The 13,786-nt window shown below is 39.6% G+C and overlaps 1 protein-coding gene across 1 annotated transcript; it reads right to left on the bottom strand.

Moving 5' to 3' along the window:
* Window positions 1-10,356: 10,356 nt before the first annotated feature.
* Window positions 10,357-13,786, bottom strand: LOC104947529 (protocadherin 8). Its single transcript, XM_010773575.1, has 4 exons — window positions 11,423-13,786; window positions 11,232-11,302; window positions 10,853-10,986; window positions 10,357-10,703 (listed from the first exon to the last, which is right to left on the bottom strand). Exons 1-4 carry the CDS (start codon window positions 13,784-13,786, stop codon window positions 10,357-10,359), a joined length of 2,916 nt encoding a protein of 971 aa, XP_010771877.1.

Genomic DNA, 13,786 nt, shown 5'->3' with positions numbered 1-13,786 from the left:
GAAACTCTCAGGGGTTCCTATAGCTAAGTCAACCCCCTGCCAAATTCTCAAATCTGAAAGTCCGACTTGAAAGCATTCTGGATTCTCATCGCCTCCAGGAGAGTTTCTGTTGGTGGACTTTAAGATGGGTTTAATGAATTCTGAACCTAATCTGCATATGGTGGGATGGAGCTAAAACTGTGACTGTCTGTTGAGGATGTGCCTTTTAACGGCTGAATACAAACATCTGCCCTAAACTGTCATTGACATGCTCATAAATCAGTTTGGACAACAAAACTAAAAACTTTAGGATTAACATCAATTCACATTAAAATAATCCCAAAGCTCCACTTTGTCAGGGTTGCTCATTTAGGTCTATTGTTACAACACAAATTGTCAATTGTCAATAAACATAGATTTAATTCAAACTAATTAACACAATAAAATACAATCAATTACAGTCAAATGAGGTCTCTTGATACTTAGTTGGCTAAATAAAGGATGGTAACATCAACAAAACCCACGTGCATTTTAAATATTTCAGCCAATCCATAATATTTAACATTTAATCAAGTTCTGGATTTGTATCACAAATGAGTCTCGTAATTGTAAATTGCCTAAACTGCAAGACTACAGTATTGCAGTCATCAGGAAGAATCACCCTTGCAGAGATACATTGATTATTCATCTCAGTAATGACCTTATGTCCTAACTTGTTAGACTTCGGCACTTTACAACCTACCGCGTACCTTCAGAGGCTCCACAATTGGATGCTCAGATTTCGAAACAAGCTTTAAACACATGTTCACAATTACTGAGAGTGTATCTTTTTCTGAATTTAAAAATATCGTCTTGTATTTTTGAGGCTGAACATTTTAGTCAGGCTTTCAACAATGGTTGGCAGCTCTATTGAAGGTAATGTTATGTCTGACAAGTCTATTGTAATGTCAGAACACCCAGCCAAAGGGATGAGCACAAGGCATCATCACTTACCACAAATCATTCAACACCTTAAGATCTGTGCTGGTCCTCCCTAAAGATAGAAACCCCCCTGGAGTGAAGAACTGGAGTGGTGCATGACACCCCATGTGACAGCCTTGGGGAGCTCTACTTTGATGAAATGGCAAGGAACCTGGACAACAGACTGAATGAAAACTAGAAACAGACAACATCAGTTGTCTGCGATCACTGGGCAACATTTCAGCAACGCCTGGGAAAGGATCTAAAGTTTTCAGAAAGACTTGAAGCCAGGGACCATCCACGAGCAGACAGAGGTTTTGATACGTTGAGGTTTCATACCTTGGTCAATTAAACAAAATCCATGATGAAGATCGATGCGGTTGGAAGCTTCGGAAAATAAGTCGACCTAGAGTTTACAATCATTTAAAACTTTTAAGAGAAATAAAAATAAATTGAAAGAAATAAGTGCACTTTAACTTTAAGGAAGCAGAGAAGTGATGGGCCTATTTTAGCTCTGGAACAACATACGCATTTTATGAGTCTTCTTGCTCTCATTGCGCAAGACATAAAGGAATAGTTTGATGTTTTAACAAGAATGTTTAGTCACTTTCATTACAGGAGCAATAAAAATGTTATCTCATCTGAAGGGATTCATTTGGCAAAAAAGCTGGAAACAGGAAGAGCTAGCTAGTCTGGTTAATTTGCACATCAATATACAACTTGGTAATTTTGTTTTTGGTCGTGAACACTTTCACATAGAACATTTGCATTATGTTACTAAAATGCAGAGAAGCTAAAAAGTGTTTTTTTTCTCCCTAATGATATTGATTCTTCTACCCTTTCACACTGAAAGAACAGGCATCAATCAATTTTGTTGCAAATTTGCATCGTTACAAGTTTGAATAATTAGAATTATGAATAGTTCCAGGCCTTGCAGTGTATGCATTTGGTGTTGATTATTCGTTGTGTAAAGGCCTTTACCTATACCGTGTATTTTCTTTTTAAATTTGACCAAAAACAGTTACGTACAAATTTGAATATCCGGTTTTAGATGGGATTTTGACATTTCCGTATCTGTCCACTTAGCACTTTATGCTTAGTTATGCTAATTTCCTCCCGGCTTCAGCCCCACATTTGAAGCACAAACATGAAAGGGGTATCAATATTCAAATATAACCAACAGAAAGAAAGCAAAGGGCATTTCCCCAGATGTTGAACAACTCTTTTAGAATGTTATAAAGAAAAGAATAAAGCCTATGTATTTAAGAAATGAGTAAACATATCAAAGGCGTGGACATGTTTAAATCTATTTATATCAGTTTTCTAAAACTCTGTATCGAAGAGTGAGTCTGATTTGTGCCACAATATATTCATATTATCAAGATAAATATAATATGTGTGCCGGTTTATATTTGGGCTGCCTAAATTTCACTGAGCTGAATCTAGCTCACTGTCTCGGGAAGGTTGTGCCAGATGCCTCATCTCACTCTTAGCTCAAGTGTCCCACATACAGTGTAGGAGAATTGCTGGTTACACTGCTCTTAGGACTGGCAGAGAAGCAGCAGGTTAGAAAAAACCCCTCCCAGGAGAAATGATTCAAGGTATTGGAGAGCCAGAGAGGCGAGTAAAGTGAATGCAATTTCAAAGGGGAAATAATGGAGGTCATGGTGTTTGATGTTCCTATGCTGGCCACGAAAATGACTTGGTTGATGATGGAATCAATCACACATCCATGGCACTGCATTTTAATGAAGATATGTTTGGTTGTTTTTTGCATTTTTAATAACAGTGTTAACATCAAACCTAGCCATCCATTAATCCAGACAGAGTGAAGTGCAGTTATCTGCAGCCGAGCCGGGTGATATCAGCTGGCTGAAGCAATAATATTTGAAATGTGACAGGTGTGGTTTTTTCTGCTGTTTTGTTTGTTTTTGTAGCTGTTCGTCTCTTGTGTTTTTGTTGTGATGAGTGAACACAAGGTCAAAATGGAGTTTATCCTCTGATATCACCTGCCAGTCCAGACAAGAGCAATGCTCACTCAAGGTGACATTACTTTGGTGTCTGTACTCAGCATGCCACTACGTCTTTCATTTCCTGTGGGCTTAAATTTACAACTTATCCTTTGACAGGAGGAGTAAACATCTCTAATATGACCCAGGCGTGATCTCTCTGGGTAAACAAAAGAAAATCTGCCTCCTTCTCCACGATTCCTGACAATCCCAAAGAAAACAAAAAACAAAGCACTTTTTGTTTTTATGAGTGAGAAGCCCTTGAAAAAATTGCTTTTTAATTTTAGGGCTTTAAAGAAGTATACGACAGGAACAGTATGATAAATTCACTTAAAAAGTTTTGATGTTGACAATGACTAGATTTCAGTCTGGCTGGGGATTACTGGAACGAGCAGCGCTTACATAATTAGATGGAAAGAAATGGATAATAGATAGATACAATTTAGAAGAGCTCATGACATTTCCTTATTCTTTCTGCAGTGGCTCTTTATCTAAGGCCGGGAAAGTTATTTAGTATGCAATGGATCAATCGCCATCCTCAAAAAGTCATTTAAATTAACTTCTCGGGCAGATATCTATCCAGCAAAGTGGCCGACAGAGGCAAGGGACTATCAGAAAATTAAAAAAGTGCGTAACATTTTTCTGTCTGGAATAGAAATGGAACGCAACTGAGCAAAGCATTGGATATGCAAACATTCCAAGATGGTCACAAACAGATTGCTTTTCTTTTTTTTGTATTTGGATGTTTTTCTTATCATAAGTTCAAACAATGAGGAGCAGACTTTTTTCTCACATACCCGGCTCATCATCCTCATTTTCATAAGAATGTCAGTCTTTCTATTGCTCCTAGATTGTGTCTCGTAGCATGCCACTGATGTGGTGGTCATCAAAACCATGACAGCTCAATTCATTTTTCAGAGAAACACTATCGAATGTTGTACTTTGACAAATCTGAAGGCATAAAAAAACCCTGCACCAAGTTTTTCCTTTAAATCAAAAGGAGTCCAAGTGAATGTTTGATTCTCACTAAATAAAAATAATTCAATGGCCATGCAGTGCATGTCTAATTGCAAATGAAGCATCAAATTAAAATGTCAGAGACTAGTCGGGGTAGCAGTGGTTGCAGAGTTAGCGAATGGATTTATGTTTAAGATTATGCCATTTCCAAGGAAGGTGTAATTTGTGCAGTGGTATAACCGGAGCAAGACCATGTTATTAGTTTCGACAATTCTCATTCATGTTAATGTCGGGAAGGAAGGAAGACAGCATGCCACCTAGTGGGATGTGAATAACCCATATATCTCTACACCAATTAGTATTAGGCTGTACTGTAAAGTGACAGGAAACTAATTCACAAATACTGTAGCAACATGAAAGAGGAGGGAAGCCATCCAGAGAAGAAAAATAAACTGTCACTCCCATACTGATAGGGAAACATCAACGGAGCCTTTCCAATTACTTCAAGGTTAACTGTGAGCCACTAATAACTTCAGGGAACTGGAGAAACAAAACATTGTTAGCTAATTACATAAGCACATCATTTAGACTGATTGATCTAACATAGTATTCTGGGCTCACTCTCTCTTCCTAATTTCTCTCTTCCTTATAGTAGAGAACAGCATAAAGGCTGTTTCCTTTGGCAGCTGTCTCTATGACGGCCCGACCTGACACAAAGAGACACTCTCGCGGCTCAGCAGTAAACCACAATCAACTGGTGAACAACTGGCAAAGATTTATCATCATCAGATCGGGACCATAGCCCGATGTGAGAGCTGACATACAGACAGAGAACTGCAGGCACTGCCATTTCTGCTTAAGACAGAGGTCAAGCAGTCTGTTGCTGGGGTGTGGAAGCGGCAGCCACTCCATGCGTACATTTATGCAGTAATAAAGTGAATGAATACTCCTCTGGCTGTCAGCCTGATGAGATGAAGCATTCTGTTTTTGAATCGGTTTGGATGGACGCCATATAACAAAGAGGCTTAAAGGGACATCACTTATGTTTATTGGTATTTTTTGTTGCATCTTCTGTCACTGAGGTAGCATTCAGAACACTCTGTTCACTCAGGAACGCAATGATATTTGATATTTATAAAGACACATAATAACAGCTCATCCTGAATACAAGCTCAATTGGGATTTGAGCTTTTGTTGTAAGAATTGTAAATATGCTCAATAGGAATATGAATTAGTTATCTCTAGTGTGTCTATGGAATAATGAATAGGATTTTCAGTGAAAGCATAATCTAGAATATTAATTTGCTTCTATGCTGTGTGTGGGCTTGGTTATTGGTTCTCAGTGGTCTGATTATTGAAGCCCCTAAAAGGGTACTCATCGCTTGTTTGTTAACCAGACTTGAATTCAACATATGTAAACCCACAAGATGATGCAACCCTGAAGTGATCAAATTATATCACTGGTTGGTCTTACTGGAATTGTGTAAAAAGCAGCAACACTGCTGTTGTGTGAACTGAAAGCACCACTGTCATACAATAGAAACATACATCTTAAACAGCAACATGAATATTAAAGTACTGACACATTATTGCTTCATTACTTGATGTTACTGTTGAACACAGGCTTCCTGTTCCACAAAATAGAACTCCATTAAAAGCTGACATTTGGTAATAGCATAGCAACCGCTCATGAATAATATCTCACTGCTTTAGCAGAGAATACCCTTGAGTTACAATGAACCAGTGTAGAAAAACGTTAAGCATGTTTAACATGTTTGTTAAATTATATTTTTTAACTGGTTATTGCCAGTTTGCATGTATACATCATACCTATAGATGATGTTTTGGGAACACTATAATGTTGGAGGTTATACAGCATGATGTTTCCCCCTAGTGGTATAAAAACTAAAAGAAAACAGACAAACCTTGGTAAAGTTGCTCAATGCTGCTTCAGCACAGAGCTTCTACTGATAATGTATATTTATATGTTGAAGGACGCGTGTGAATGTTTGTCTAGCGGTTTGCACAATATTCACACAATACAACTTTATTTTGTATGACCTGGGGAATTCAGGACTGTTTTGAACATTTATGCGTTGAATGATTGATGGGGCAGCTGAAATGGCTAGAGGACTTCTACATCATACATTCTGACAACATTTCCTTTAAGATGGGTTATTTTTATCATGATGAATTGATGATAATGTCTTTCTACTTCTCTCTCTCTATGTCCTTATCTGTATCTCACTTTCCAGATATGGAAGAAACACATCATATTTAAGCAGTAAATATATCAAATCAATCAAATCAAATGACTAAACTCAAACCCACACACGCACAGATGTCTAGACAGAAGTCACACATCCACTCATTGTTTGTTTTAAAATTATTCAACACAATATTTACATCCTTTTGTGCTCAAAGGCACATTATGAGATTTAAAAAATAAGATACAGAAATAGTATTGCTTGTATTTGATGTCCTAGATCTTTATTAAAGCTAGAACTGCTTCTAGATTTTTAATTGAGTTCCATTTTCCAATTATCACTACCAAGTCACGCGGCACACAATAGTGTCATATTATCACATAATAGTGGCTTCACAACAAAACACTTCAGCTCTCCAGATTTCCATTTAAAACATTAGAGCTAAAATAAAATGCAGATAAAATTAGCAATTTATTCGGCCATACATGTTCTCAGTAGCCTGAAAAGTCTTTGAATACATGTAAACCCTTGTTTTTCAATTTGGTGAACCCTCCCTTGCATGGAATATGGGACTACACCAAATAAGTTTTTGCAAAAACTACAAATTAAACCTGGGATTTAAGGTCTACAAAATAATGTATAGCAGCATATCTTTAGCATACTATTATTCAAGTGTTACAAGCTACAATGCAGTTCAGAATTAAAAACATGCTCACAGACTCCAACTGTATTATTGCAGGCTTTTGGCAAAGAGAGAAAACTATTTTCTTATATTTGAAGATCCAAATGTTTATCAAATGATTTGCAAGGAAACAGAGGAAATGTCTTTGATAGTCAATTTTAGGTTAAAGGAATAATTCCACATTTGGGGAATTAGCCTTATTTGCTTTCTTTCCGAGGGTTGGATGAAAAGATCAATACCACTCTCAGATATCTGTCCTTCAATGCAGTTGGAGCCAGGAGCCAGTTAGCTTAATTTAGCACAGAGATTGTAAACAGGGGGGAACAGCTAGCCTGGCTCTCTTTCAAACGTAACACCATTAGCCTACCAGCACCTCTAAAGCTCAATAGTGACACATATCCTGTCTGTTTAATCCAAAGAACAACCAAAGTGTCAACACAACAATTCACATGTTTGCGAGAGTAAAGTGACTTTCTGGAGTTTCAGTTGGTTACCTGACAACCTCACAGAAATCCAGAGACAGGCTAAGCCCATCCTTCAATTGTTTATCGAAAGCTAAACTAACTATAGCTGTTGGCTCAAGCACCATATTCAACAGACAGTTATAAAAGTGGTATGAAACCTCTTGTATCTCCCAAAAGGAAATTAGCATATTGAGCTATTTCTTTAAATCACTTCTAGCAAACTATTCACATGGACTGTCATTGTCGTTCTTTACTTTTTAATACATTCATTTGTGGGGTACCATGAGACCAAAGTATTCTATAGATCACTCGAGGCCTTCGAAATGGATACTTTCTATCTACGACATGCTGTATGTAAACCTACAAATGACCCAGTGATAACATCCCATAATTTAGTAGAAACTGCTACTTTTGCCTGCCACCTGTTTTAATTATTTCAAGGTATCAGACATTGATGGGACTTTATTGTAAATGAAGCAGACAACATCTTAATGGTGAAATGAATCGAAACAACTTCTCCTTCGAGACAAACTGTCAAGTGGGAAACAAATGGTGTTATTTTTTCACTCACCAGCCACACAATTCAAAGCATCCAAAAGTCAATATCCACACTTGGCAGTTGAGACAAAGATGAAGATGAGGTGCGTGTAGTACAAAACATTGCATTGTGGGACGGGCCTGAAGCACCAAATTACATTGATTCAGAAAGGCTTCATCTTTGCACACTCGGCACACTGGGGACTTCAAGTTGAGATGCTAAGAGGCTATAACAACATAATCACAGTCCTACAGTTAGCCATTTGTCAAAAATAAACCAAACACCAGGTGCGAAGGCTTGAAGTGACATCGGCAGATCCAACTCATTTGTCAGTGGATTCCTGATAAGCTGAAAAACAGCTCTTGAAATGTCCATTTTCTTTTACCTAGGGAGATTATTGTTAGAGCTGCTGCACAACATTATTGTGGAGTCCATTTTGATATGAAAGAAAACAGTGTCTGCCAGCAGTGACTTTTCAAACAGACACAAATGTAATACCAAACTGTGCAGATGAATATACTTTGTGGCACAAATTGTCAGGTCAATGCACAACTATTTGACCTACAAGGAGCACACAAAGCAGTGATGAAGAGAATCATATTGTATTGATTGATAAATGCATTTCCCCTCTCTGTGCAATTGGCTATCTGTCAGACCAGCGCACATCACTAGGGGCACAAATATGACCTTCTTTCTTATTGCGTGCCTTTTGTACCAAATGGCCTTGAGTCCTCAGTGGACTCTATGCCTAAAATAAAGTTCATAACTTTGCAATTTCCAAAACTGTTGTGACATTGTAGACCAGGGGTATTGCATCTTTTAGAAGAGGTGATCAGAACCACTTAAATAGGAAAAAAAATGTTTGAACAATGTCCTATATTCATGAGCGAAATGGTGGTAATGTGTGAGAACTCTGTTTAGTGCTTTACAGTTATATCCACTCTATTCCAGTTTTGATCAAGGATATAAAAAAGCAGGTATTTATGCTTATGCAAATGAGCACTGCTCTTAGCCCATTTTCCTGCAGATGAACAGAAAACAAAAAAAAAGTAATGGCTCTTTTCTCTCGTCAGTTTCCACTGATAGCACTTCCTTGGCAGCAGTTTTGGAAACTATTTATTTTCTTTTCAGGACTGGCCCTTAGATAGCTATTATGTAATTTGTAACAACCCTTTACTCTTGTCTCAGTTGCTTTCATACATCAAAAGCTCATTTAAAGTGACCTTAAAAACTAATGAGGACAAAATACTGTAACAAAATAGTCCATGGGAAGATATAAATCAGCAGGTATTTAATAGCATATAAATGCATATTTTCAGTATCTTAACTCCAGAGTCTAAAGTGTTGATGAAAAGCAATATTAAAGTCGGCCTATGAAGTTGTTGGTGAAAACACATTCACCTCCCCATGGACATGGTCCCTTGATTGAGAGATGTATTTAATAGATTTTATCTTGCATAATTTAGTCAGACTTTCTGGTTTCTTGCATCTGTGTGTCCTGGATTTACAAAAATGATGTTGCTGCTCTATTTTGGGAGACGTACATAAGAAACTAAAGCAAATGTTGTATAATTTGTATGCAACAGCTACAAGTAAGCTCAGTCAACGACCACTAACCAGGGTTCAGTGCGATGTTTGTCAGTGTTGGTTATGGTTTGTGCACACATCAATGTTTCATCAATAAATCATTCCGGACCAGAGACAGTTTGTACTTGCCCTACATACTCATGGTTTGTTTTGAATAAAAGTGACCCGTTCTGCAAATAGGACAGCAAAGCTATGGGTAGAGCCTTATCAATGTCAGAGTATTAAGATAGAGTTTAATAAGAGGAAACTCTACATCATCCTGTGTATTGTTTGCCCCATTTGACAACCAAATCAATACAGAGCTCAGCATTTGCTGTCATAGCAACAAATGAAAGTCACAGATTTTTTAAGAAGTCTAATATGTACACTGTTGTTTAAGGTGATGTAAATTATTTAGAAGAATCGAAGCAGGCTTGACAGCACCCAGCATGATTTTGTAGCAATAATGGTTTATACTTCATTTTCCCCTTCGGTACCAGCTCTACTCTCTCATTTGCATGCAAGAAACTCAACGGAGCAACCTAAGACTCTTCAAAGCCAGTCTCCCAGGTAATGCAGCAGCTTGAGATTTTACATCTGATCATCACTGACTCGAGTCTTGATCATGTAGATTCAAACTAGAGGGGGTTTTACATGTTTACAAATTCAGAATGGAGTTTCAACTAGCAAGGGAGTGATATTTATTCTTCAAAATGAAATATGTCTTAGATGAATTGATGTATCTTGTATTTGTAAAACAATTTGATAACATTTGTGGAATAAATAAAAAATGTTTAAGATATAAATCAGACTTTTATTGGAAAAAGGGACACCAGTGTGCATCATAGAATACAGTACACTTAAATAGTGATCAATAATACTTTTTACAATAATTCCTCAAGTACACAAATATGTACACCTGTAGTAACAGCAATTACAGTTTCAAAAATATGTACAAAACAGGTTCAGGTCATTTCGTTTTTCAACACATTTTTTAAAAGATGGTTGCAACCTCGAGGGCCGTAGCCACAGTTACAAAATGTGGACTCTGGTTTTGGATTTCAGTTCCTCGAACACTTGCCTCACAATGCTGCTGAGGGAAATAACAAGGAAGGGTCCCGGTAGAGAAGGTCTGCATGCTGTTTCTGGATTTTGGGCGATTTGTGCCATAACCAGAGTCCTTCCAAAAGTTGGGATAGCTGTGAAGATTGTTGAACACTGGTACTGGGGCGAAGCCAATTGTGTATGCATTATCCCCGGATCCTCTAAAGCTCTGTGGTGGTAATACACCATACGTGCTCTGGCACTCCCCAGACAAGCTGTGAGCAGTGCTGGATGAACCTAAAATAAAAGGGGAAAATATTTTTTAAATAAAGATGAGACATTTTTGATGAAGCTTTTACTCAAATGTATTATTTATGTCAGTCTGAGTAATATTTATGTTTAATTCAGTAGTGTTTAATTTCAAAAATTAAGAGTGGAAAACTCACTTTTTAGCTTTGGTTGGAAGGTACTGAAGTTCTTTTTCCCTCCGTCACCACTGATATCAGAGTCACTGTCGTTAAAGTCACTGTCCCCTTTGCCGCTGTCCTTCACGCTCTGTTGGTCGCTGTTGCCAATGCCACTGCAAATACAATCAACAGATACAGTATGAGCCACCATTGCACCACATTAGCTTGATTATTGATGTATTTTTTTTCCACACACAAGGCCTGTTTTCATCCCCCCATCCAACCTCACTCCACTGCAATGCCAAAAGCAACATAATGCATGCATGTTGCATGTTAAGTACCCTCTGTGTTCAGTGAGATTTCACTGTGAATAAAGCACATCATATCTGAGAAAATAAATCACATTTCGTTGTCTTACCTCACTTGCAAGCAGTATTTGTCACCTCGCCACACAGATGTTGGTTGGAAATGCTTGGAGGGCAGGAACATCTAAGACAACAAACAAAATGACAGCACAGAGCTTAGCTTCCATTTTTGGCACAGAGATCAAGGCAGCTCTGGGGAACATCATATGCATATGAAAATGAAATACTCTCTTAGTTGACTCACCTTTGTTTCAGCGTCCCCACTTCTCTCCTCATACAGGCAGGAATCATCCAGAGATGAAGAGGTTCTCTCATGGAAGAAACCTCTTGGTCCAGTGTAAATGTTGGGTTCTGTTGAGCCGAGCATGGGCATGGGCCTGCTGTCGAACATGCTGTGACACACTTCTCTCTTGGAGCCTCGGTTTCTCCCCCCATCGCTGAGTTTGCATGTCACAACAACAACCACTATTGCAATCAGCAACAATGCACAACCACCGCTGAGCATAATGATGACTATTAGCGAGCCATCAAAGCCAGTGCCTTCTTCATCACTTGACCGCAACACAATGACAACTTGGTCTTCGGAGGGCTGTGTGTCTGAGACAATAAACCTAATGGTGGCACTGCTAGAGAGCGGGAGCCTGCCATTGTCACTCACGGCGATTTTCATTTCGAGCACGTCTCCAATTTCAGACGTCAGCCATTGTTTCAAAGCAATTTCTCCAGTGTCTTTGTTCAATGTAAAAATATGTGGGTCACCTTGTACAATTTGGTAGTGGAGCTCGCCATTCACTCCCTCATCCTCATCTTCAGCTGAGACGCGAAGGGCAAGGTAGCCAGCAGGTGCATTAAAAGGCAGAGGGATATCAGCAGAGTCGTTCATAAGGACGGGGAAGGTGAAGTAAGGACAATTGTCATTCAGATCCACAATTTTTATTCTGATTGTTGATGTGCTTGAAAGAGAGGGGGAACCTCTGTCTTCAGCTTGGATGACCAGCTCAATCTGCTGTAGAGTTTCAAAATCAAAAGACCTCAAAGTGTACAAAGACCCTGAGAGGGAATCCACAGAAACATAAGTGGACACTGGAGCTCCTCCTCGCACCTCTGCATCTATGAGTTTGTATGAGACTTTGGCATTCTTTCCCACATCAGGATCTCGAGCGACAACAGTTGTAACATATGAACCTGGGATGTTATTTTCCATTACTGAAACTTCAAAAAGTGACTTACTGAACAGAGGGGGGTTGTCATTCTCATCTGTTACACGGATGGTGTACTGTCTTACAGTTTTGAAGGGTGGGCTTCCCAGATCCTCTGCAATCACAGTCAGGTTATACTCTGGGATCTTCTCTCTGTCTAAAGTAGTGCTGGTAATTATCATGAAAGAGTCCCCATATGCCTGCTGCAGGGTGAAATGTTCGTGCCCGAGCAGGCTTATGTGCACGTACCCGTTGGAGCCAGAGTCTCTGTCCGAGGTGCTGATCAGAGCCACGAAGCTCTCTGCAGCTGCAGCCTCTGTAATGTAGGCGACTCCATCACTGCTGGAAGTCATCGGTTTGATGCTGATGTCAGGTGCGTTGTCATTCACGTCCACGATGTCAATCACAACTTTGCAGCTGGACGGGACAGAGTTTGCGCCCGAATCTGAGGCTTTGATATTCAGCTCGTATGACGTCCTTTTCTCATAATCAACCAGCGCCTTCAAAGTCACGTCCCCGGAATAAGGGTCGACGTGGAAAAGGCGTCCAGTCTCAGGTGACAGCACGTCAGCAAACGCGTACGTCACCTCACCGTTAACACCGTGGTCGGGGTCAAAAGCGTGCACTTTGAGAACTCGGTGACCCACCGGGGAGTCTTCATACAACTCAACTTTCAGCGAGCTGTGTTCAAACGTGGGGCTGTTGTCGTTAAAGTCCAGCACCCTGATGTTTACAATCATAGACCCGGACTTTGAAGGCACCCCTCCGTCAGTTGCAGTCACTTCGATGGTGTAGAAGTCCTCCACCTCCCGGTCGAGCTCCCTCACCAGCACCAGCTCAGCAAACTTCACTCCATCATCCCCATCGCGCACTTCAATGGCGAAATTATTAGAAGCGGAAATGTTGTAGCTTTGGATGTAGTTTTCACCCACGTCCTGGTCGAGGGCAACCTGCAGTGGGAACCTTGAGTCCAGAGGCACATTCTCCACTATCTCCAGCTGTGTCTCGTTGCGCGAAAAATGAGGAGAGTGGTCGTTGATGTCTTTCACCTCGATTTCCACGTGGATGAGTTGAAACTTTTCTTTGGAGAAGGCCACAACGTCGAAGCTGATGAAGCAGCGCGGAGACCTCGGGCAGAGCTGCTCTCTGTCAATTATTTCTGCCACACTCAGAAGTCCGTCAATCTCCCTCATTTCAATCACAGAGGAGTTGTTTTCCTGCATGAAGCGGAACGATGTGTCGGAGTCTTCAGCTGGATCAATCTTTAAATCTTGGGATAGATTTCCTATATCCGTCCCGGGTGCATCCTCTTCATAGGTGAAATATCTTGTAGTTGTACACCGAACAGAGTATACAAATAAAGAAAGTACAATGCACACCCTAACTCCTGCAATCTTGCAAAATCCCAT

The sequence above is a fragment of the Notothenia coriiceps genome, unplaced genomic scaffold, assembly GCF_000735185.1.
Source record: "Notothenia coriiceps isolate Sejong01 unplaced genomic scaffold, NC01 NC01_scaffold00012620, whole genome shotgun sequence".
NCBI lineage: Eukaryota > Metazoa > Chordata > Actinopteri > Perciformes > Nototheniidae > Notothenia > Notothenia coriiceps.
This window is presented reverse-complemented; position numbering and strand designations above follow the sequence as displayed.

What these genes read in the sequence shown, in the direction of transcription:
- LOC104947529 (XM_010773575.1), bottom strand. Translation starts at nt 13,786, where the DNA reads ATGGGATTTTGCAAGATTGCAGGAGTTAGGGTGTGCATTGTACTTTCT. An exon ending in GTGGGGACGCTGAAACAAAG is followed by an intron (nt 11,303 to 11,422) that starts GTGAGTCAACTA and finishes TTGTTGTCTTAG; the next exon opens with ATGTTCCTGCCCTCCAAGCA. An exon ending in AAATACTGCTTGCAAGTGAG is followed by an intron (nt 10,987 to 11,231) that starts GTAAGACAACGA and finishes TTGTATTTGCAG; the next exon opens with TGGCATTGGCAACAGCGACC.